This window comes from Tenrec ecaudatus, chromosome 17 (assembly GCF_050624435.1).
Source record: "Tenrec ecaudatus isolate mTenEca1 chromosome 17, mTenEca1.hap1, whole genome shotgun sequence".
Taxonomy (NCBI): domain Eukaryota; kingdom Metazoa; phylum Chordata; class Mammalia; order Afrosoricida; family Tenrecidae; genus Tenrec; species Tenrec ecaudatus.
This window is the reverse complement of record NC_134546.1, coordinates 47,749,082-47,774,679: the sequence shown is the minus strand read 5'-3', so window position 1 is coordinate 47,774,679 and position 25,598 is coordinate 47,749,082. Positions and strand designations below refer to the sequence as shown.

At 38.8% G+C, this 25,598-nt stretch overlaps 2 protein-coding genes across 5 annotated transcripts in view; one reads left to right on the top strand and one right to left on the bottom strand.

Annotated features, from left to right (window-relative positions):
• The window catches only part of FAN1 (FANCD2 and FANCI associated nuclease 1), a 44,057-nt gene extending 40,926 nt beyond the window's left edge, over positions 1-3,131 (top strand). For all 4 annotated transcript variants that reach the window (XM_075535873.1, XM_075535872.1, XM_075535874.1 and 1 more), the window contains one exon: positions 2,128-3,131. In XM_075535873.1, coding sequence (XP_075391988.1) covers positions 2,128-2,265 — 138 coding nt within the window. In that variant the 3' untranslated portion in view covers positions 2,266-3,131. The remainder of the gene's footprint in view (positions 1-2,127) is intronic.
• A 39-nt stretch (positions 3,132-3,170) lies between these two features.
• The window catches only part of MTMR10 (myotubularin related protein 10), an 85,155-nt gene continuing 62,727 nt past the window's right edge, over positions 3,171-25,598 (bottom strand). Inside the window, exons 13-16 of the mRNA XM_075535875.1 lie at positions 22,349-22,518; positions 20,964-21,134; positions 8,946-9,128; positions 3,171-8,128 (exon numbers count right to left, since the gene is read on the bottom strand). Coding sequence (XP_075391990.1) covers positions 7,535-8,128; positions 8,946-9,128; positions 20,964-21,134; positions 22,349-22,518 — 1,118 coding nt within the window. The 3' untranslated portion in view covers positions 3,171-7,534. The remainder of the gene's footprint in view (positions 8,129-8,945; positions 9,129-20,963; positions 21,135-22,348; positions 22,519-25,598) is intronic.

The window sequence follows — 25,598 nt, the reverse complement described above, 5'->3', positions numbered from 1 at the left end:
CTAGGGGCACTCATTGTAAATTAGTGTCTACTTTTTGTTACCCACACTTGAAGACCAGTTGTACTTTTCCTGGGCAGGGAGGTGAGGTGCAAAGCCCATAAATGCACGATAGGAGAGGGGAGTAAAGAGCGGAGTGCTGGAGTGAGGCTTTTTTAAAAATCATTTTATTGAGGGGTCGGTCCTAAAATTCGTATTATAATCCATACATCAATTGTATCAGGCATATTTGTACATATGTTGCCATCATTCTTTTCTAGTTACTATTGAGCCCTTGGTATCACCTCCTTTTTACCCTCCCTTTTCCCCCACTCTTGTGACCCCCTTGATAGATAATTGGAGGGCTAGCTGCAATGCTCTTAAGTTCACCACGTCTGCCCGCGGGCTCTCCAGCTCCAGAGGGATGGCATGCACCACCACTCCCTGCACCCAAGATCCGAGACCCGGCAGTGTGCAGTAATTTCCCCAAACTGCTAAAGGTGGTCCTAATCCCACACCCACCACTGTCTCCCTTCCCACATGGTTTCCGTTGTTCTTCCCCCAGCCTGCCAATATTGGCCTCTTTAACCTCTAATTTCCTATCTTAACAACAGGAGCACTGGGTAGGTGATTTTACCTGGACACCATCTTGAGACTCCTACTCTTTTCATTGGCGTTTTTGCTTCCTTTATGTATGATATTCTTGATGTCATTCCTTAGCTCATCAGGTCCTTAGTATTCATGCATGAAATCTGTTCTTGAAATGTTCTCAAAATTCAGACTTGTTATTTTTAAGGTCATATTTGGCTCCAACGGACTTCTGGAGCTTTTTCAGCTTTAATCTGAATTTACCTAAGATCTGTAGCACAGTCAACCCCTGCCTTGTTTTAGCTTAATGTTTCCATTGTCTTGCTTCACAGATATAATTTGGTTTGTGTGTATTCCATTTGGTTTGTGTGTATTCCATGTGTTGTTAAAAAAGTTATCGGCTATGTTGTCCTTACCAGATTGTATCAAGTGATTTCCAGCTTCATGTCTCTCACCAAGGCCCTATTTTCCAACTACTTTTCCTCCCCCATTGTTTCCAACTTTTGCATTCCAATCACTAATGTTCAATGAATCTTGATTGCATGCTTGATCAACTTAAGACTGAAGGTAAAAAATTCAATTTCTTCATCAATACCTTTAGAAGTTAGCCCATAAACCTGAGTAATAATTTTATTGACTGGATCCTATCACAGCACTGTACTTCAAGATCTTTAATTGTCCTGTTTGACAATGAATGCTGCATCATTCCTCTTTATAATTCTCAGCATAATAAACCATGATTATTTTATTTGAAATGCTCAATACCAGTAAGTCCATGATCCCTGTATTAATCTTGTGTTAATTTCCATTTTGATTACTTCCAATTTTCTTACATTCATACTTCATACATTCCAAGTTCCAATTATTAATAGATGTTTGCAGCTCATTTTGAATTGCAAAATGGCAAAAGAAGATTCGGAAGCATTTACTCCATCCATATTACTGATCAACTCAACTTTGAGAAGGTAGCTTTTCCTCAGTCATAATTTGAGTGTCTTCTGACCTGAGGGACTCATCTTCCAGCACTATCTCTGTTAATTTTTACTGCTATCTATGAGGTTTCCAGTAACTGACAATGTTTCACTCTTTATTCAAAATGTTTTCAGTGGCTAATTTCTCAGGATTTGCTGATTCTTTCTTTGTAGTCTCTTCTGAGTCTGGAAGCTCCTTGAAGCCTGGGCACTTTTGGTGACCCTGCTGGGACTTGAAATACTGTGACATAACTTCCATCATCACATAAATATGCAAGTCACCACAGTATGACAAACTGACATACAAGTGTTTGCCCATACATATTACAGACTAGCAATCCTGATGGGTCAATTCTTTCACATGAGGTTAAAGTGAGTTGGAATTGACTTTACTGGCTGTGTGTGTGTGTGTGTGTGTGTGTGTGTATGGGGGTGGAATGGAGGACTTTAAAATGTTCCTAGAGAAATGAAATGAAAAAATTGATTTTCCTCCCAAACTCTTTGTATGTTTTAGAATAATATAGAGTTCTGAGAATGATAATTATTTGAATGGTTGTTAGCTACTAATTATTTTTAAAAACATATTTTTCAGCTGGTAGAAGTTAAAGGCCCCAACGATCGTCTCTCCTTTAAGCAAATGATCTGGTTGGATGAACTGCAGAAGTTGGGTGCTGAAGTAGAAGTCTGCCATGTGATCCCAGTTGGAGCCAAGAGCAAAGGCCTGAGTTAAGAGCTACGAAATCAGGATTGTTTGTGTAGCCTGAATCCAATTAGTTCTTAATGCATGGCCCTATTGGATATTTGCCCTCAGAAGAGGTCAATGAAGGTGGGGTGCTTTAGCAAAGTATGGTGAAGAAATCTGAAGGTGCATGGTTATCGCAAGTAACAGTGTTTGGGGTTTTAAAAGCTTTTCTTAAAACAAGCAGCCATTCAAGTGAGGTGTCAGCTAAATCCACATAGAAGAAATATACCAGCCTGTATAATCTAAGAATTATAAGCAACTAAATGCAAGACAGCAAAGGAGGGTGTGGTGTCAGCTTAAATTCTGAGCACCCTGGTTTGCAGGCGGCTGTGGATGGCAGTGAAAGCCCCAGTCCATTTGCTGGGGTCCCCACAGGGATTGAGCCTCTGGGGAGCCCCTTCTTAGCTTTGACCAGGGCTATAAATAGCCTTGCTAGCAGAGCCCACTGGGAAGTAGAGTAGATGCAATAATGTTAACATCTAACACTTTATTATGTGTTCTCCCTTTGACCTATGTAAAATTTGTTCTAGTTTTCAATGTTTTCTGCTTTTCGATTTGAGGTTTTCCTGTTACTTTTTGTTGTCTTACATGTTTTTTCCAGGCAGGAAATACAGGATAGATAAACATATAATAAAGTAACTGGCTAGTTTCTTAGGGCTATAGCAAAGGTGGTTGAGGGGAAAGGGGTAGCTAATTCGGACAAGGAAAATGTTCTAAAACTGATTGTGGAGATCATTGCAGAACTTTTAAAATTAAACCATTAAATTGCTATGTGTATTATATGTCAATGAAACTTGAAAAACAGAAAATAAAATTGTTTGGTCATTGGATGACAAGATTTTCAACAATACAAAGCATTACTACATTTAACAGTGATTTTATTTCTGTAAACCTAATGGTTTATACATTATACATCACAATAGTTATCTTTTGTACAGTCTGGTATCTGCTTGAGAATACTCTATTCCACAAAGTCAAGACATTCCTAGCTCTTTTGGGAGCTGAATGTATTTATTAGCTTAGAAAAAGGCAGGGGAAAACCCACGAGAGGACTCACAGTTCCAGAGATTTTATAAAGTGGCACATTGATTCTTTCTGATAACTGTAATAGAATTTCTTAGAATGAATTACTAAAATGTTTTCTGTACTGCTTTATACAGTCAGCCCTTATTAAATCATTATTATTATTTAAGGTTACAAACAAAATCCCAATTTCTTTAGCAACTGCTCCTTTTCCTTCTAGAAACATCCCTAAGGACTACATTAGGCTGTCCATATAGACAGCACACTTTCAACAGGGCTCTTTGGCTGTGCTTCAATATCAATGGGGAATACAGTTAATCAGAAGACCAGGCTCAGGATCCTAGTTTCCCATAGACTTGTCCAGAGGTCTTCTTGGGGGAATATTATGTACTCATTTCTTCACTGGCTGGAAGGGTGAGTTAGCATATGGTCCATTAATACACATGGTTTTATTTACAAGACCATATTCACTGTCACTGAGTCAGTTCCACTCACAGCAATGCTGTAGGGTGGGGTTGAACTGCCAGAGGCTGCTAATCTTTGGGGGAGCTGAGCTTTGTCTTGATTCCTTGGAGCAACCAGTGGGTTTGTACCACCAATCTTACAGTTAAGCAGCCCAACTTGGAACCTACTGTACCACCAGGACTCCTTAAATACAACCAGTACTGAATTAAGGTTAGGAATGTGGTGTAACACTACACCTTAGAGCGGCGGTTCTCAACCTGTGGGTCATGACCCTTTGGGGGCCAAACCCCCTTTTACAGGGGTCACCTGATTCATAACAGTAGCAAAATTACAGTGATGAAGTAGCAACGAAAATAATTTTATGGTTGGGGGGTCGCCACCACATGAACTTATATTAAAGGGTTGTAGCATTAGGAAGGTTGAGAACCACTGCCTTAGAGAGTTAAAAAAGGTTGAGTGGATGGCACACCATATAAATGGAAGAAAAAGCCTCTCAATCTTCAATCACTATTCCTGCAGATAATTTCATAACAGTGATAACTTTTGTGGAAATGTTATTTAGCAGCCCAAATTTCCTTCACATTTGTCACTGTTGAACAGGCAACCATCTTCAGGCTAACACTACTTTAACTCAAGTCACACTCAGTTTTAAGCACACAGGTTTTTGTTTTCTTAAAATCCAGTTTTACCGCAACAAGCAGATTTTGTGAAAGGATGTGTTGAACAGTTTTCACTTAGATTAACATTTTCTCTTGCCAGTCCACAAGGCTGTCTGCTATTTGAGTGGTAGTTTATTAACATGGGCTCCTCTCATGGGATTATTGGGGAAACTGAGTTTTAGGCTCTCTTTGTTAGTGTACATTGCCACCATAGTGTTCTGTGTGGTAGTAGAGATTTATAATGACCAAGACTTAAGGCTGCTATAGTTTTTCATATTTTGTATAAGTTGTGGCACTATCATGATATAACTTACTGACAAAAAGTTACACAAGTACTTTACTACATTTGATTTTCATACAAAAATAGGCATATTTTCTGTTTTAAAATATTAATAGTACCTTTTTAAACTTGTAAATTAACAAAATATGGAGTTCAAATGAATGTGTGAGGAAAGAAAATAGTTAAACAATTGTTCAACCCATTTCTCCCCAAATTATGAATTTAGAGCAATTTGTAATAAAGCAGCTGAATAAAAATAGTACAATCATCATTTTTCCAATAGCAGGGCATACTGTGGCTCTGTAAAAGGGGTGGGGATGGTCTTTGCTAAGGGACTATAAAAAATGTCACGACAATGATAATCTGTGCATAACTGGAAATAGCCCTTATTTTCTAAGGTACACTTGGACATAAACATTGGATTTCTTCCTAGGCTGAGTTTCCTAAAGTACTTTATAAAAATTTTCTGGTTTTACAAATTTAGAGAGAGAAATTTTTAAAAGGCAAAGAATCCAAATGGAAAATGCTATATGTAAAAATACAGTATTTGGAAAACAAATTTTTACCAAAGGAAACTATATTATATAAAAACCTTCAAATTCTTAAGATAGCAATAAGAAACCTTACATAAAGTTAAGTTTTAAAATATCTCTTTTAAACAGGGAAAGATATTAAACATCACTATTATGAGAGACTTTAGCTTTGGCCCAATAGTTGTGGTTGGGCTCCTGTCATACAACTTGAAAACAAGGGCATTTGGGACCAAGAACATACCTTTGCCTGATTCTCATTCTCCTGCTATACCCAGCCAGGAATTACACATGGGGATAGACTGCGATGTGATTTTGAAAGTGCTACATATTTACTTTCCAAATAGTCTGTAAGTCTTAAGAATCTGAGACAAAAGGAACTTATGTTCCTTCTGACCTGGCCCATGACTGCATTCATTTTTTTTCCAAAGGAAGTGCCAAGAACGGTTTCCATACTGCACATAGTGACAGGATTGCTGGATTCTCCTTGTGTAGGGTGACACTCTCCCCACACTAATCCTGACTGAGCTGGATCGGTGTCTGTCTGATGGATAGCCCCAAGGAGTTTCATGAAATTAGCATCAGTGGCTTCCAGAGGGAAAGATATCTTTAGGGATTTCTGGAGATTGGTAATGGTGTGGAACTTAGTGTAAAAAACCTGTTTCTAATATGCAGCGGAATTTTAACACTATTTTACAAAACATTTTCCTCTGTCTGGTTCATACCTTAATGTTAAAGGCACTTCTAAGTTTAATTATCTATCTTTAGCAAATGCTTTAAAATTAATAGTTCATGTTAGTCCTATGAAGAAAAACCATGATTAAAAAAAAAGGGATTAAAGTCCTAAACAAGGTGATAATTATGGCGGTTGGAACACTAAACTCTCCATCAGTTGAACTCAATTAGGGGTTACATAAAGTGACCAGGAAGTACACGAATACTATGAACAACCTTTTAGAGGTGTATCAGATGCTTCTGGAAATGTGCTCTTTGTTGACTCCAACTCTTGGTTAATTTTACTGATATTATGCCTGTTCCTATACCACATCTTGAGGATTATCAACACTAATTTCTTAATTTCCCTTGTCTTCTTTGGGTTGGTAACCTGATGATCACACACTTCTAGCTGTTGTTAGATGCTGTGGGCTTGGTTCTGATCCACAGCAGTCCGATATAAAACACTGCCCAGCCCATCCTCCCAAATCTTGTCATGTTTGACCCACTGTTGTCGCCATTGTGTCAACCCATCTCCTTGAGGGTCTTCCTCTTTACCAAGGGGGATTGCCTTGTCCAGAGATAGGTCTCTCCTGATAATATGTCCAATATACGAGAGAAGTCTTGCCATCTCGTAAGGAGCATTCCTGCTGGACTTCTTCCAAGACAAATGTGTTTCTTCTTTTGGTACTCCAAAATTTCTTGCCAACACCCTAATTCAAGTGCATCAATTCTTCTGTGGTCTTCCTTATTCATTGTCCAACTTTCACCTGAATATTAGACAACTGAAAATAACATGGCTTGTGTGAGGCACACCTTGGTCTTCAAAGAGATCCTAGCTTTTCAACTCTTTAAAGAAAGAGGTATTGTGCTGCCTATTTGTCTAATACAACATGTCACTTGATTTAATAGGTGGCAGGAAAAATGGCTGCAGACCAAATTATGGGACTATCTGCTTGCAAGCTATGGTATTTTCAATAGCCTCATATGCATATGAAAGTTGGATAACGAATATGAAAAACTGAGGAACTGATGAATTTTAACTATTGTGTTGTAGAACATGAAAATATGGACTTTCTTGGAGAAAGTACAGCCAGAATGATCTTTAGACGTGATGACAGTGAGATTTATTCTCCCACGTCATGTACTTTGGACATGTTATCAGCAGAGACAAATCCCCAGAAAAGAACATCATGCTTGAAAAAGAGGAATGTCTTCAAGGAGATGGACTGACACAATGGTTGCAACAATGGGCTCAAACAACAACTGAGGATGGCACAAGACTGGGCACTTTTTTGTCTGTTGTACCGAGAGTTGTTGTGAGCCAGAAACTACTAGACCGCACTCAACAACATCTGCCTGCAAATCATCTGAAAATAAAACAGGCCTATGACAGCAAGAAGAAATATGATAAAAAATGTATACCTACATTTAAAAAAACAAAGCAGCCTGACAACATGTTTTTAAATATTAGTGCAAATTTCAACTATTATTCTTACATGCAAAATTTCTAGTTTCAAATGTCTAGAGTAGAAGTTTTAATTCAGAGGGAAAAAAAATCTTCCCTCAAAAATTAATATGACAGTTTAGTCCTCATTTGCTAATGTCTCAGTAGATAACCATATTTTGGCCCCACTTAAAAATTTGCTTAGTGGCGTTCCTGAAATGCTTCGCCTGCACAGATTGCCTACAGGAGAAAATGGGAATGAAGAAGAAAGGAACTCGGGGATCCCTGAAGTGGTCTGTGGGCTGCTGGCTTGGAAATACACCCTGCTCTGGTCAGGATCTGAGCAGCACGCTGGCAAAGGGCTCCGCTGTTGCCGCAGCAACCTGCTGAGCATGTTGACCTCATCTACCAGGAGGGAGGCTCGATGAATGGCAGTGATGAAGCCACCTCTGTTGATCTGGACTTCAGGGACCCATCGAAAGTAGCATAGTTTCCATAGCTTTATATGTGCTCCTGATAGTCGTGGTAATAGGATGCCATGTAGGTCAGCAGGTTTGGAGAACCAATCTCTGAAGTATTGCTCCACACCACTATTCTGGCTCTCAACTTGCTGAGATGGATCTGGCTTTAGTTTTATTATCAATGAATTCCTCCTGGGAAGTAATTCTTGATCAGCAAAGATCCCATTCTTCAAGGAAGATGGAATTCCTCGTAGGGTGGAGCTGTAGCTTTTCTGTGTAGGAGACAGATGTATTATAATTATCTTTTTGCAATACACCTTTTTTAAAAAGTCAGTCTAGTGGCAAAAATTAACACTATAAAAAACTAGTATTTTCGGTTCAGATAACTTTTTAAATTAATAAATCATTTTTGTTAGGGGCTCTTACAGCTTTTTTAACAATCCATATAGCAATTGTATCAAACACATTTGTACATATGTTGCCATCATTTTCAAACCCTTTTCTTTCTGCTTGAGCCCTTGGTTTAGCTCCTCTTTTTTCCCTTCCCTTCCACCCTTTTGGGCCCCTAATAAATAATAAATTCTTATTATTTTCATACCTTACACTGGCTACTGTTTTCCTTTACCTACATTTCTGTTGTTTGTGGCCCAGGGGACAGGGGAGGGGGCATGTGTTATACGCATCCAAATCCTCTCCACAAGAATGTAGCTTTGTGTGTGAATGCTACCTAAGCTATGGACACTAGCCTGCATGGGGGTGGGGAGATGAGCACATTCTTTCCATTAATTTGTTTCGGGGTTAAAAAAAAATTCCTCGGACATGGATAGCCCCAGCAAGAATGAACAGTGGAAGGGTGTAGGGCTAAGGCTTTTTAGCTCAGTCTTGCTCCCTGCTAGCCTCACACTTTGATCAGGGTTTGGAGGCCCAACTATGTGAAGAAAGGAATTTCAGCCAGTGAAGGCACCCTCAATAATTTGTATTAGCCATGTTGTTGTGAGACGTGACTTTATTTTAGCACTCTCTGTTCTGAAAGAAATGGTTCTGTGAGCATGCACCAGGTTCATATTGTTGGTGCGTTTCTGTAATTACCTTTGTCCGCTTAAAGGATCTCACAGAAATGTTTCGTATACAAGGCGTGCTCTTTCCAATATACAAAGGGTTGTGGAAAAGGGTGCAATCCTTTGCTGTAAACTGAAGAGACCAATCCCAAACGGAGGGGAACTTTAAACCCTTTTCATCACCCAACTGGATATTTCTGCTTATAGCAAATTCCTGCAAAATAAAATATTTGAACATTGTAAAGAGATGAAAAACTAATGATTTCTTACAAATTACCTTTCTGAAAGCCAATCCTCATCATGCTAGCCAAATTTCCTGAAAAGAAACAATCAGAACCTACTAGGATCTATAGATATTTTACTTCAGGAGAGAAAAGAGACAATTCATTTTTCTTTCCCCCCAAACCTTTTTATAGGGAGATCTTACAGATATACCATCCCATAGTTCAATCACATCAAACAATATTGTACAACTGCTACTATAATCAATTTCAAATCATTCTCTTCCTTCTTGAACTCCTTGATATCAGCTCCCCTTACACTTCATCCCCCTTCCTCACTTCCACACACGCCTCCGTCCATCCCTCCCAGGAACCCTTGTTCTACTTGTTGTCTCTGTAGGCTCATCAACCCTGGGTTTCATATGCCAAAAAACCGAACATACAACAACAATTCAAGAGGGCTACTCACAATGACAAAATGCATCAGAGATAAACCACACTATGAAAAAATGTACTGAAAACCAGATCAAGCCCACAGTGTAACAGGGCTGGGGTTGGGGAGAGAAATCAAGTGCCAAAGTTATAACTGGTCAAGTCAGATTTTTCATTTTGATCTCCTATAACCATCCCCAAAGAGACAATTATTGGCACTTCAAATTAAAAGACCATTAGTGTAGCTATGTGAACATGCATGTGTGCTTAGTATTCTCCCTTCAATATAGACATTAAGGCAAGTTGACTCTGCTAAGTATAATAGGAGTAGAATTTCGTTTATGTGATACCAGAGTCTTAAACATGGCCAAGTTATTATAATCATTAATTTTATGAGCACATGATCCTACATTTAAGCAGCTGAGTAGAAAATGGTATAAAATTTTCGGAGATTAATAGACCATTGGCTGGAATTCACTGCCACCTATTTTACAGCTATTTTCTAAGTCCACTGCAATATTCCACCTATCCTAAGATTTTAAATATCTGGGATACAGTCTGTGGTAGGTACATAATCTTGTATCAACTTGATATTAAGAGTAAATGGGTGGAGTCTAGCCTGATGATGCTTCCTTGTGGGTAGACTTTCTCATGAGGATTCTGGGAACTTCCTCTCTTTCTCCTGGGAGGTGGGCCATACTCTCTGCTTGACCTTCCTGTTGACCCTACTTCCAGCCATGCTGATAGTAGCTAGAGGTCTGGAGATGCATCCACTACCATTGGATCTACAAGACTTGGCATCACCGGCCTGTGATCTTCCTGCATTTGGCCTCATTGCATATGCTATGTGAGTCTGAAGAGGACTTTATGGAGTAGTATCAGACATATGGGCTAATGTCAGACTTATGAACTTGATCTGTACTGGGCAGATTTCTCAAAATACAATTGCTCTTTGATATGAATATCTTTCTTATACATGAGGGTTAAGTTTTGTTTCTCTAGTCAAGCTGGCCTAACACACAGTCAATAAGCTGGAAGGAGGGAATCACATCTCGAATGGTGTTAGCATTTGGTTGAGACTGGGCCTCTTGCCCAGCCTGGGCTAATTCAGTTTGGGCCTTTGGTTCCCCACCCAATTCATGCAAATCAAGAAAAAGCCTGGCTTTAGGTAGACTCTTACATTGCGAAGAAGGAGATGAGTGTAGATGAGAAAGCATAGATTATCTCAAACTATGGCTGTCACATTGAGTGCACAGAGAAAGGAACGTTATTTTGAGTAAAAAAAGCAGCTACCTAATAGTTTATATATAAAATTGTTCCCTGGGGTAAAAGATCTCAAATTACTAAGTGTATGGTAGAAAATGATAGGATATTATCTTTTGCTCTATACCTTGCAGCATATTCCAAAATTTCTACCCAGTTATATATTTCTTTAGAAATTTGAATAAAGGCAAATAGTAAATGTTACTAGAGTAAATGTTAGAATCTTGTAGGCAGGAGGTTAGTACTGTCTATAGGCAAGTGCTACCTATCATGGTCCTGGATCACCCCAAAATAGCTAAGCTATATTACCGAACAGGTAATTTTAAAAAGTTTATTAAAATTTCTACTTCAAGTAAAGCTCAGCTTATTACGCATCAAAATAAATCTTAAAAATGTTTTAGTTATTTAAAGTATCTCCTATGTCAAGGGTCCTCAAACTTTTTAAACAGGGGGCCAGTTCACTGTCCCTCAGGCTTGTTGGAGGGCCAGACTATAGTTTAAAAAAACCCAAAAACGATGAACAGATTCCTATGCACACTGCGCATATCTTATTTTGAAGTAAAAAAACAAAATGAGGCAAAAACACCTGGCAGGCCAGACAAATGTCCTCGGCAGGGGCCGCATGTGGCCCGCGGGCCATAGTTTGAGGACACCTGTCCTACGTTGTCAGGTGCTCTCAGGTTGGTTCCTACTCATAGCAACCATACTAAAGAATGAAACGCTGCCTGGTCCTGCACCATTCTCCCAATCATTGAGTCCACTGTTCCCACTGTGTTAATTCATCTCACTGAGGATCTTCCTTATTTTTGTTGTTGTTGAAGCTCTCAAGTACCAGTTATGAAGTCATTCTCCAGGTAATGGTCCCTTCTGAAACAATGCCCAAAGTATATTAAAAAAAAAAAAGAGTCATCATCTTTGTTTCTAAAGAACATGTTGGCTGTACATTTTAGTAGTCTATGGTATAGTCAATATTCTTTACCAAAACCATAGTTCAAAAGCATCAATTCTGTCTTCCGTATTCATTTTCTAGCTATTGCATACATAGGAGGCAACTGAAAATTCCATGGCTTAGGTAAGGCATATCTTTAATCCTCAAAGCAACGCCTTTGCTTTTTAACACTCTAAAGAGATCTTTTGCTACAGATTTAACCAATGCAATACCTTGTTTGATTTCTTGACTACTGCTTCCAGGGTACTGATTGTGGGACCAAGTAAAATGAAATCCCTGACAACTTTTCTCTGTGTATCATGTTGTTGCTTATTGGTCCAGTTGTAAAGATTTTTGTTAGCTTTGTGCAGTTGCGTACTCAAAACTAAATGCTATAAGTCGTCCTTGACCTTCATCAGTGCTTTAAGTCCTTTCGTCAAGCAAGGTTGTGTCATCTGCCTATCTCAAGTTGTTAATAAGTCTTCCTCTAATCCTTGACATGTTCTTTAATCAATTTTATATTATTCACTCAACATACAGATTAGGTAAATATGGTAAAAGGATAAAGCCCTAACCCACAGCTTTCTGGATTTAAACCATGTACTATCACCTTGTTCTTTTCAAATAACGGCCTCCTGATTTATGTATAGGTTCTGCATATATATAATTAAGCATTCTGGGCTTCTCATTCTTCATAAACGACATTCCTTGTTCCAAGCCCTCTTCTGAATCTAGCTAGAATTTCTGGCAATTCCCTAAGTCCTTCTGCAACCATTTTAAAGTTACCTTCAGCAAAAATTTCCTGGCATGCTATAATTAATGATAACGTATGGCAATTACCACATTCTTTTGGTTCACCTTTCCTTGGCATGTTTACAAATGCGGATCTATTCCAGTCATTTGGCCATGCGGCTATCTTCCAAATTCCTTGGCAAAGACAAGTGTGTGACTCTAGTGCTGCATCTGTTGGTTGAAACATTTCAATTCCATTGGTTTTCCATCAATTCCTGATCCCTTGGCCAATGCATTCAGTACTGCTTGGTTTCTTCCTTCAATACCATTGGTTGTCCATCACATGCCACCTCCTGAAATGTCTGAATGTAGACCAATTCTTTTGGGGATAATTACCGTGTATACTCTTGTATAAGCCCGAGGTTTTCAGCACATTTTTAATGCAGTTTTGGTGGTAAAATTAGGTGCCGAGGCTGATACTCGGGTCGGCTTATAAATCAAGTATACACATAAAATCATTGAATATTGCAGCTCAAGGTTTGACTTTCTTTCTTCTTCCAGTTCTTCTAGCTAACGAGTGCCGAACATGTTCTTCCCTGTTTGTTTTCTAAGTCTAGGTCTTTGCAAACTTCATGATTATACTTTAACTTTTCAAGACATACTTGAATACCGTTTGTTCAGCTCTTTTACTTGAAAATTTCTTAAATTTGTTTAAGCTGTTCTTTATTATTTATTTATTTTAAAAATCAAGAGAAAATTTCAGTTTCTTTTCTTTTATTACCCTCTAAAACGTTTTATTAGGACATAATAAGACATCATACCATTCAATAGTTCAGTTATATCAAGCAGTGTTATACAATCACTACCACAATCATTTAAAAAATATTTTCTTCCTTCTTGTACTCCTTGACACCAGCTCTCTATTGCCCTGCAACCCCTGGCATACACCCCAGAATCCTTTTCTAGTTAATATCTCTATAGTCATCCAAACTAGACTTCATATATTGAAAAATATAGAAAGACACATAACAGAGTCAAGAATGCTACCAAAAATACCAAAATACAACAGAAATAAGCTTTAATTTTGAAAATAAATAGAAAATATTACAAACCAGACCAAGCTCAAATATATCAAATGGGAGATCAAATGGCACGGGATTAACCATTCAAGTCAGACTTATCATTTTAATCTACTACAACTTTCTTTCCAATACTCTCTGATAACCAGGCTATTTCCATCTCTCAACTATGGTCAGAAGGGAACCACCAAAGGCTTAGTCCATGCATGGTTCCTGTAAAAGTATTTTGGACTTGTACTGTCATCCATTGCCTTCTGAAAACCAAATTTTCACAATTTTAGCTCTGATACCATTCTCTCCTACAGATATGGATTATATAATTTACAATCCTTGGACCACATATGTTGGTGTGCTTCTTTGACATGGTCTTAGTTGACATCTCACAGAGATGGCTTACTTGTTTGAAAATAAGACATTAAGATCCCAAACACTACTCTTTCTGATAGCCAAACAGCATCTAATTTCTTCACATGTTGCTACACCACCCATATCTTCCGTGTTTTCTTCCTGAAGGTGAGTGTAGAGCAGGGCCATGATATAAGAACTAATTGTGCTTAGGCTGAGGCTAGGAGTAAGTATGAGTCCAAAATCCATTCTTAAACCTATGTTTTCTCTCTGTCCCCGATTCGCCTTCAAGACATTTTTGTTATTTTATGATAGGGAATCTTTTCAATCCTCTCCCTCGAGCATAAGGTCCTTCTGTTCAGACTCAATGACTAAACCTATGGTAAAAGTGTTTAAAACACGACTGAGAAAGGGACTACACAAGTGTAGGCTACCTGCAAATCGCAATACATAAGCTATTGACTTGCGCAGAGTAAGTCCTTACGTGACTGGAGACGTTACACACACGGTGGAACACACGGTGGTCAAGCAAAGCTTAAAAATAATATTTTCAGTGTCTTTTCTGACATCCATTTTGGTCTTTTCTTTTTTTATTGTATTTTAATGACATTTTACTTTCTTTACTCCTGATGTACTTGATGTCATCACACAACTCATTCAGCCTTTGGTTATTAGTGTTCAATGTGTCCAATCTAGTCTCTAAGTTCACATAGGATATTTTCAAGATTCTACTTCAGCACTTGTGGACTTGTTTTAACTAATCTGGTCTAAGAAATTAACGGTCTGTTCCAAAAGCCGTCCTTAGCCACGTACTAACAGATGATACTGAGCTTCTCTGTTATCTTTCCATGCATTAGGTCAAGATGATGTCTGTATTCTTTCCGGTAAGGTCCATGTAGTTACCATTTATGATGTTGAAAAATATTTGTATTAATAAATCATTATTTTTACAAAAGCCCATCATGTGCTTTTCAGTGTTGTCACCAATGTTCTATTTTCCATCTATTGATCTTTACACTTTCGTTCAGAATAGCAATTACCAGAAGTTATTAATGAATCTTGGTTACATGCTTAATACATTTCAGACTGCACAAGTTGGTAAGAATCTTTAATTTCATCATCTTTGACATTAGTAGTTGGCAGATAAACTTGAATAATTATATTAAATAATCTTCCTTGTATGTGTATGTATATATATATATATATATGTGTGTGTGTGTGTGTGTTATCCTATTATTGACAGTGTTAGTCTGGGTAGACTAGAGAAACAAATTCATAGACACTCATATATGTATAAGAAAGAGCTTATGTACAAAAGCAATTGAATATTGAGAAAAGATTCCAGCCTAGTCCAGACCAAGTCCATAAGTCCGATATTAGCCCTCATGTCTGAAAACAATCTGTAAGTTCCTCTTCAGACTCATGTAACACATGCAATGATGCTGACTGCAAGAAGATCATAGGCCAGTGGGTGGGAAGTGTTGTGGATCCAGTGGCATTTGAATTACCTCAATGCTGGCAGGGGTCTTGATGTGGCTCCTTCACCTGCAGGACTAGCGTACCTCCATGTGTCTTCTCAACAAGAATGTCTCACAGGTCATGTGTGTGTCCCACCTTCAGCGAGCTATTTATCTCTTTAGTGCCTCCAAATGAGGTCAAGCTGAAACCTGATTGACAGGCTAAACTCCTCCCCTTCACTGTTAAGGCTGAAACTGACAACAGATTATATATGTGACTACCATAGATGGTATGTATTTAAAGAGAGATCTTAACATCCCTGAGCTGGAGGAGCCATGTTGAGACCCCTGCTAGCGCTGAGATGCTTACAATACCACTAGATCCACAAGACTTCTCACCCACTGGCCTGTGATCTTCCTTCATTTGGCATCACTGCATGTGTTTCATGCAACTAAAGAGAACTTTGTAGATTGGCATCAGACATATGTGCTAATATTGGACATATGGACTGGGATTTTTCTTAATGTACAATTGCTGTATTATGTAAAACTCTTTCTTATACACATGAGTGTCTATGAATTTTGTTTCTCTAGTCTATCCAGATTAACACAAATGTTGATGATGAATGAAAACATTCACCTTCCTCTGTAGGAGGCCTGGTAGGATGTGATCAAGGGTACAGTAACCGAGAGGAATTACTGAAACCCAAATGAAAGCTGAGCATGATAGTGGGACAAGAGCAAAGTCAAAGGAAATAGAGGAAAGAGCTAGGAGGCAAAGGGCATACACAGAAGCTTAAATACAGGCATGTACGTATATAAATATATTTTTATATGAGGATATACTTATATATGAGGATGGGAAAATAGATCTATGTGCATATATTTATAGGTTTAGTATTAAGGTTACAGATGGACATTGGGCCTCCACTCAAGTACTACCTCAAGGCAAGAATACTTTGTTCTATTAAACTGGCATTTCATGATGCTCACCTTCCTGACACAATCGCTGCAGACAAATGAGTGCATAGTCAAATGTGGTGAAGAAAGCTGATGGTGCCTGGCTATATAGCATCTGGGGTCTTAGAGGCTTGAAGGTAAACAAGCGGCCATCTGGCTCAGAAGCAAAAAAGCCTACATGGAAGAAGCACACCAGCCTGTGTGATCAAGAGGTCCCGAAGGGATCAGTTATCAGGCATCAAAGAACAAAAAGCCATGACTGTTTCCTCATCTCCCTGATACAATCGCTGAAGACAAATGAGTGCATAGTCAAATGTGTTGAAGAAAGCTGATGGTGCCCGGCTATCAAAAGATACAGCATCTGGGGTCTTAAAGGCTTGAAGGTAAACAAGCGGCCATCTAGCTCAGAAGTCAACAAAGCCCACATGGAAGAAGCACACCAGCCTGTGTGATCACAAGGTGTTGAAGGGATGAGATATCAGGCATCAAAGAACAAAAAATCCTATAATTGTGAATGAGAGGGAGTGCGGAGTGGGGACCCAAAGCCCATCTGTAGGCAACTGGACATCCCCTTAGGGAAGGGTCTCGGGGAGGAGATGAGCCAGTCATGGTGCAGTGTAGCAATGTTGAAACCTACAACTCTCCTCTCGTTCCTAAACGCTTCCTCTCTCCCACCCCACTATCACGATCCTAATTCTACCTTACAATTCTGGCTAGAACAGAGGATGTACGCTGGTACAGATAGGAACTGGAAACAGGGAAACCAGGACAGATGATCCCTTCAGGACCAGTAGTGAGATTGGCGGTACCGGGAGGGTGTAGGAAAGGTAGGGTAGAAAGGGAGAAATGATGAAAGGGATCTACATATAACCTCCTCCCTGGAGTATGGACAACAGAAAAGTGGGAGAAAGGAGACGTCAGACAGTGTAAAATATGACAAAATGATAATTTATGGATCATTAAGGGTTCATGAAGAAGGGAGGAGGAAAAAGGAGGAGGTGATTCTAGGGGCTTATGTGGAGAGCAAATGTTCTGAGAATGATGAGGGTGACGAATGTACAAATGTGCTTTATACAATTGATGTATGTATGGATTGCGATAAGCGTTGCATGAGCCCCCAACAACATGAATAAAAAACAACAACATTCACCTTCTTTTTGTCATTCCTGGCATAATAGCCCATAAAATTGACTGATTCAAAATAGCCAAAAGAGAGTCTACTTTAGCTAATACCTAGGATATTGAACTTTATATGTTCCATTTCCTTTTTTACTACTTTCAATTTTTTTTACTTTTATACTTTGTACATTCCATGTTTGAACATTAATGGATGTTTGTAACTGTTTCTTATAATTTTGGGTCATGCCACATTAACAAATGATGGTACTAAAAGCTTTTAACCATCCACATCATTGAGGTCAATGCTAGTATTTTGAGTGACCTCTAACCTGAGGGGCTCATCTATATCAGATGATGTTCTGTTGCTATTCATAAGGTTTGGTCATCATAGATATGCAAGGACAAAAAACAATCTACTGGCTTTAGAATACAGTACTGTTAAGAGGAAATTGGGTAAAACATAAAATCTCATCTACTTTAATGAGATTTAAATCCCATCCTACAACCATGGAGTGATATAACTCATAAAGACATGGTATTTTTAAGGTTGGAAATCCTTATAGGAGCAGATAGCATCATATTTCTCCCACTAAAGGTCCTTATAAAAGTATATAAATATACTCATTTTTCCTGTCCCCCGCCCCGGCCCCAATTTGAAAACTAAAAACAATCATCTCTAAGACAGACCACAAACAATACCTACTTCTCCATAGGCTCTAAGGTGGATCCAGACTATCTCAGAAAAAGGCCAATCACTTCTGGTATATGGCTATGTAGAAGAAACTGAAAATAATATATATGCCAAAAATCATAGCTCAGACTAGAGACAGCACGCACCAGCTTCAATCTTGTTGATTAGTCAAATCATGAATATGAAATGTTGAAGGAAGAGAGACGGATTTGCCAGAAAAACAACTTTTGAAAAAAAGCCCAAATTTAAAACTTTAGCACTACTACAAAATATAGGGGGAGTTATTAAAAATATTTTGTTCCTGTATATACAAGGGGGTACCCAAAAAAACTCCGCTGGACGGAGTTTTCATAGTATGCATTTTTCCCGCTAAGTGAGCATCGAGCAGCTTGCTCTGAGTTGGTGCACCCAGTGGCATCACCTGGGAAGGTTCTCTCTAGTCACAATGGATGTTTTCATGAAAGCAATTTTGCTCAAATCTCATTTTTTTATGATGGCTGATTTAAAAGAACAGCATGAGGCTGTGAAATTTTGTTTCCTGTTCAGGAAAAATACTGCAGAAACTGTTGTGATGTTGAAAATAGCTTACAAGGGCGGCGCTATGGGAAAAACTCAAGTGTACAAGTGGTTTTCTAATTTCGAAAAAGGTGAAATATCAATTGATGACAAACCTCTTTCTGGATGTCCATCAACTTCCTGAATGGATGAAAATGTCGACAAAATTCATTCACTTGTGTGGTTGAAAACCAACAACGGACTGTTGAAGAGGTGGGGGAGGTTATTTTCACTATCATGGTGCTCAGTTCAGCGAATTTTAACCGATGATTTGGGAATGAGAAGGGTCGCTGTGAAACTTGTGCTTTGGGTTCTGACTGACCAGGAAAAGAGTGTTGAGTGGAAACGTGCTGTGTTTTGAAAGAACAGCTCGGAAGCAACTAGACTTTTCTCTATGGTCATTACAGATGAGACATAGCACTATGCTTATGACTCAAAAAGCAAACGTCACCAAGTCAGTGGAAGATGTCATCGTCACCTCACCCAAAAAAAGCTCGTCAAGTGAAATCAAAGAACAAGACAATCCTCATTTGTTTTTTTGATGTGAGAGGCATACTTGTATACTTGGAGTTCATTCTACTAGGTCAGACTGTTAATCAAGCTTCCCATTTAGAGCTTCTTAATAGATTGCATATCCATGTGCAACAAAAACAGCTTGATTTGTGGCAGATGGTGACTGGTTTTGCCATCACGACAAAAAACAGCATGCCTTTCTTGCCCCATGCACCTTACTCACCTGACCTCGCTCCGTGTGACTTCTTTTCGTTTCCGTGAATGAATGAAGAGGGACATGAAACGACAGTGATTTGACAGCGTAGAAGAGGAGAAGGAAAAAAAAAAAACGAGGGAGGTGCTGTCAGCCATCCAAACAGTTGAGCTTGAAAAATGTTTCCAAGAATGGAATCGTAGATTTCACAAATGTATTAAGTGTAATGGAAATTATTTTGAAGGTGATAGGTTGTTTTGTAAAAAAATTTAAATACACAGCTTTGGAAAAAAAATCCAGTATTTGCCCCCTTGTGAATCTACTAGTAGAAGTGAGCAGTGCCAATCTAATACACTAGAGAGTCACCAGGATTTACAAGCTTATCACTCCTCGACACCTAGTAGAATCTGCCTTATAGGACAGAGTAGAACTGCATTTGTGTATTTCTGTGACAGTAAATCCTTATGAGAATAGAAAGCCTTATTTTTTTTCTCTCAAAGCAACTGGTGGGTTTGACCCACTGAATCTGAGGTTAGTACCCCAATATGTAACCCACTGTGACACCAGACTCCTTTCCAAGTGCATATATTCTTATTTATATTTAAGTCTAGCAAGACTATTTGATCTCCCAGCCTTGAGCAAATCCTGGTTCAAATGACATGTGTCTGTGCATGCTGTGCCAGGTGTATGCCCTTGGTAGTGAAGGCAGTAAATGGAGATGAAAGTCAAGTAGCAGGCAAACAAAGCATTGCGAAGGACGTTCCAGAATGGACTGGTCTTTCCTTTTTCCAATCTGAGGACATCTTATATGATAGTGGTTAAATACTATGTGTGGAAAATCTGATCAGGAAAAAAAAAATTTCTCCTTTTTTTATACAAAGAACAAGGAAACTGGTACAAAAATTACATACCCAAAGCAAGCCCACTGATACCAAGTTGTTCCGAGGCTGTAGGTATTTCCAGGGGCAAATAACATCAGTATTTTTTCATGGAGTGCCTGGTCAGCTTGAACAAACAACCTTGCAGTTAAGCAGTCTAACGCTTACTGGACAGCAACACTAGGGCTCGTTATGCTGAGACAAGAAAACCCACTGCTATCGTGTTGCTATCCACTCTAGTGCCACACGATTCTGTGTGATTATTCTAATGCACGTCACCTACATCTCATCTCTAACGTTTCCCTGCTTGCTTCTCAGTCTAATGATATAAGAAATAAATGTCCTTCTATAGGATTTGTTTTAAGACCTATCCCCTATCCCAAAAGCCCGTATGTGATTATATAAATAGAAATGCCTAGCACTTAGGGTGATTAAAATAATTTATATCTCCAAATTGGTCTATTATAAATAAGCTGCATCAGAGACATTAAATTCTCATTCATAAAATTTTATCCAGATTTTTATAGAGATCTTTAAAATGTCTCATTCAAATACTGCACCTTAAAAGTGGTTAAGATGGTTTAAAATAGTGTATTTCAAATATTCAGTTTGTTATACTTCAATGTGATGTCAATAAAGTTGTTAAAAAAAAAAAGTAGTTGTTGCTACAACACATTGCTTACCGTGCTCTGCTTTACCCGCTGGTGCGGACAGTTGAACAGGAAAGTGCCGAACAAGGAAATGCGAGTGCTGTCATACAGGATGGCCAAGTACGTTTCAGAAAACTCGAAAGCTGTTGGGTACTGCTCTAACAGTTGCCAAACAGCATCCAAGAAGAGCAAAAACAAGGGAGACTGGCAAATGAAAACAGAAAACAGAATTATTCAATATTGTGCTTCAGCTATTCACATTTATTTCCAAATTTATCACTATTAAGGAAGGGATTAAGGGAATGAAAGCAAACCTAAGCCTAAAACACATGAATCCCATCTTCAACTAAGTTTATGTGGATCAAGGAAACAGATATTTCTCCACGATACATATCACAATTCTATATTAAGTATATAAAGCTAAAGTGGCACGGCACACAGATGAGCAGGATACCATTGTTTAAATGGGAATGGAGAAAATACATGTTTAACTATATCCTGAAAATAATTGTTAAAACATTAAAAACTTTGTTTGGAAAATTTTCATAACTAGCTTTTGTTGATCTTGTGGGCTCTGCAGGAGCCCTGGTGGCATAGCGGGCTACGCATTAGGCTGCTAACTGCAAGGCCAGTAGCTCAGAACCACAGCCCCTCCGGGGGAGAAAGACAGGAATCTCTATTCCCGTAAACAGTTACAGTCTCAGAAACTCCACCCTGCCTATGGGTCTGAGTTGGCATTGACGTGGCGGCAGTGAGCGAATGAGTGGGCTCTGCATCTAGAGGACTTCTGAAGCTTCAGAAGAACCTAGTGTTTCCAGGTCACATGTCATGTCCTGAAGTGGAGCAGCTGAAAATAGGTTTGCTATTATCATGACCAGGGCTTCTCATCATTCTGTGACAGCGAGTCCTGTCATTTTACAAGGGAAGAAGAGTTACCCTCAAATGACATAAATCATCATTGAACTTGGGCATTATAATGCAAGTTGAATTGTGCTCTCTCAAGTAACTGTAGGAATCAGCATGATTTGACTGTCCAATGACACAACTATACATTCAAGGCAACCACTAATCCACAACTGTTAGAAAGATGCTCTCTCAAGTTTCTCAATGTGTCTCATTTTAAGAAAATAGGTGTTGAAAAATCAAACTACTGACTGTGCTGGTTATCTACAGTGTAGCAGAGTTAATAGAGCATTTCATTAGATTTTTTCAACTTAGGGAAATGCAATAGAGAACCAATACAGTTAAAAAAAATCTTTGTAAGTCCATCCATTAGTTAGTCTTGGACTAAGGAAAATAAGCTGTTGACAATCGGTACAACATCCCCTCATTTCTTTAGAGAAGGATCCTCTCACAATGACATAAATGATTTTAGCTAAACATAAAGACTTGAAATTAAGGAATGAAGATGTTACCACCTCTTTCTCTGATCTCTTTAAGTGGTTGCACCTGTCCAGAAACTGGTATCCTGCCATGACCCACTCTTTCTGTATCAGACTCTGGAATCCAGTAGTTGTCCTAAAGTAGGGGTCCAGCATCACTTGAATAAGAGAAGCTACACAACAGCTCAAGTCTCTTCCCTCCTCCTCTGTCAATAAAACGGAAAGGAAATGATTACTAATAGAAACATACTCAGAGAGAAAGGTAAAGTACCTAATTAAATATTTTAATGATCTGCAGAAGGAAATTTCACTCTATCCTGGCAACTCTAAAATACGATAAGAATTTTAAAACAATGCAATTAGCAATCACATTTAAATGCAAAATGTTATTTTGAGCTTTATAGAAAATAGAAGCCTATGCCTAACTTTTTATATTTCAATGGTTTGTAGCAGACATCTTTCTAAAAGCTATTTTACTGCTGTTTTATCAAGGATATTAAACATTTGAGGTTTCTATTTTTGTAAAGCTATAGTTTCAGAAACCCACAGGGAAGTCCTGCTCTGCACTGTGAGTGCAATGGGCTTGATGGTACCCAGTTTGGCTTGGTTTTGGAACCTATCTACTGATGACTCGACATGATGCCTCAGAGGTTACTGAAAATCACTCCGTATGGTACTCCACTCTCATCCTGGAACATGACAACCAATTTCACCCAGATTCTATGGCTGTCTCCCATTCACTGAAGCAAACATTATCCTGTTCTCAAAGCCAGAGACATCAAAATAAAATTCAGAGAAGCAGCCCTTATGATTACAAAAGCAAAAATCATCAATACAATATTAGCAAACCAAATTATGCCAGAAATGCAAGATGGGTTTGTCATCTGAAAATCAAAGTAATATACAACGTTAATGAGATATAAAAAACAAAACAATACAATCATCTCATTAGATGCAGAAAAACATGTAACAAAACCCAACATTAATTCCTGATTAAAAGGATTAGGTACGAGGCAGCAAAGAACAAAAAATCTTATCGTGAATGAGGGGGAGTGTGGAGTGGAGCCCCAAAGTCCATTTGTAGGCAACTGGACATCCCCTTACAGAAGGGTTGTGGGGAGGAGTGCAGAATAGCAATGATGAAACATACAACTTTCCTCTAATTCTTTTGTTTTAAATTGTTTTATTAGGGGCTCATACAACTCATCATAATCCATACATATACCAATTGTGTAAAGCACATTTGTACATCCATTGCCCTCATCATTCTCAAAACATTTGCTTTCCACCTAAGCCCCTGGTATCAATTCATTTTTTGCCTCCCTCATGAACCCTTGATAATTTATAAATTATTTTGTCATATCTTGCCCTGTCTGACATCTCCCTTCATCCACCTTTCTGCTGTCCGCCCCCCACGGAAGAGGTCACATGTAGATCCTTATAATTGGTTCCCCCTTTCCAACCCATGCTCCCTTCACCCTCCCAGTAAAGCCACTCACACCACTGGTCCTGGAGGGATCATCCACACTGGATTCCCTGTTTCTTCAGTTCCTATCTAACCAGTGTACATCCTCTGGTCTAGCCAGATTTGTAAGGTAGAATTGGGATCATGATAGTGGGGTAGGCGGAAGCATTTAGGAACTAGAAGGAAGTTATATTCATCGTTACTACATGACACCTTGTAAGGAGATGTCCAGTGGCCTACAAATGAGCTTTGGGTCTCCACCCCACACTTCCCCCCTCATTCACTATGGTAAGATTTTTTGTTCTGATGATGCCTGATACCTGATCCCTTTGACACCTAGTAAGTAATCACACAGGCTGGTGTGCTTCTTCCAGGTGGGCTTTGTTGCTTTTGAGCTAGAGAGCTGCTTGTTTATCTGCAAGCCTTTAAGACCCCAGATGCTATAGCTTTTGATAGCCGGCACCATCAGCTTTCTTCACCACATTTGCCTACGCTCCCATTTGTCTTCAGCGATCGTACTGGGGAGGTCAGCACACAATAATATGATTTTTTGTTCTGTGATGCCTGATACCTCACCCCTTCGGCCTCGGGATCACAAGGGGGAACCAATCACAATGATCTACGTATAACCCCCTCCCTGGGGGACAGACAGCAGAAAAATGGGTGAAGGGAAGCATTGGACAATGCAAGACATGAAAAATAATAATAATTTCTAAATTATCAAGGGTTTGTGAGGGAGGATGGGGAAAAAAAGGAGGCACTGACTCCAAGGGCTCAAGTAGAAAGCCATTGTTTTGAGAATAATGATGGCAACACATGTACACATGTGCTTGACACGATGATTGTATATATAGATTGTGATAAGAGTTGTATGAGCCCCCAATAAAATGATTTAAAAAAAGACCTCTCAGTGGGAAACAAAACAAAAACAACTTAGCAAAACAGGAAAAGGGGAAAACTTTCTCAATATAGTAAGGGTCATGAACCAAAAAAAAACCCTCTAGCTAACCTCATTCCTACTGGTGAAAGACTGAATGCTTTCTCCTTTAAATTAGAAACAGGTCAAGAATGTTTGCTGTTGTCACTTTTAGTCACATTACACTGGTGGTTCTAGCTAGTGCAGTAAGGCAGAAAAAGAAATAAAATGCATCCAGATAAGAAAGGAGAAATAAGTCAATTCGCAGAAATACAAGTTCAGTGTACAGAAATCATTTGTCTGTCATTGTTCCAGTCTGGTGTAACCTATAAAACTTTTAAAGAATCAAATAGGAGAAAATCATTATGACTTGAATTAAATAATGTTTCTCAGGTATTATATCAAGAATATAATCCGTTAAAGGAAGGCTAAATTACACTTTAATCAAAAATTTTGCTTGAGAACTCACAGGGGCAGTTCTGTAGGGCAGTTCTGCTTGATGGCATTGAAAGTAATGCTCCAAGGGTTTGTTGATAATTTTCTCTAACTTAAAATGACAATGTCTTTAACGTGAATCAGAGACATATATAAACCATAGATGCATGAATGGATTTTTACCTTGCACTTAATTCTAGCCCCAATCTAAGAACAATTAGTTTATATGACATGGCCCTGCTTGATGCTCACCCTCATGCAGAGAGCACTGAAGAAACGCGTGCTGTAGCAAAGCGTCGTGAAGAAACTAGATGGTGCCTGGCTATCAGAAAGAACAGCATATGGAGTCTTAAAGGCTTGCTTTAAATAGGCAGTCATCTAGTTGAAGTGTGATCTAAGTCTACATGGAGGAAGCACAGCAGCCTGTGTGGTCCAAGGATTGTAAATAATATAATCCAAATCTAAATGAG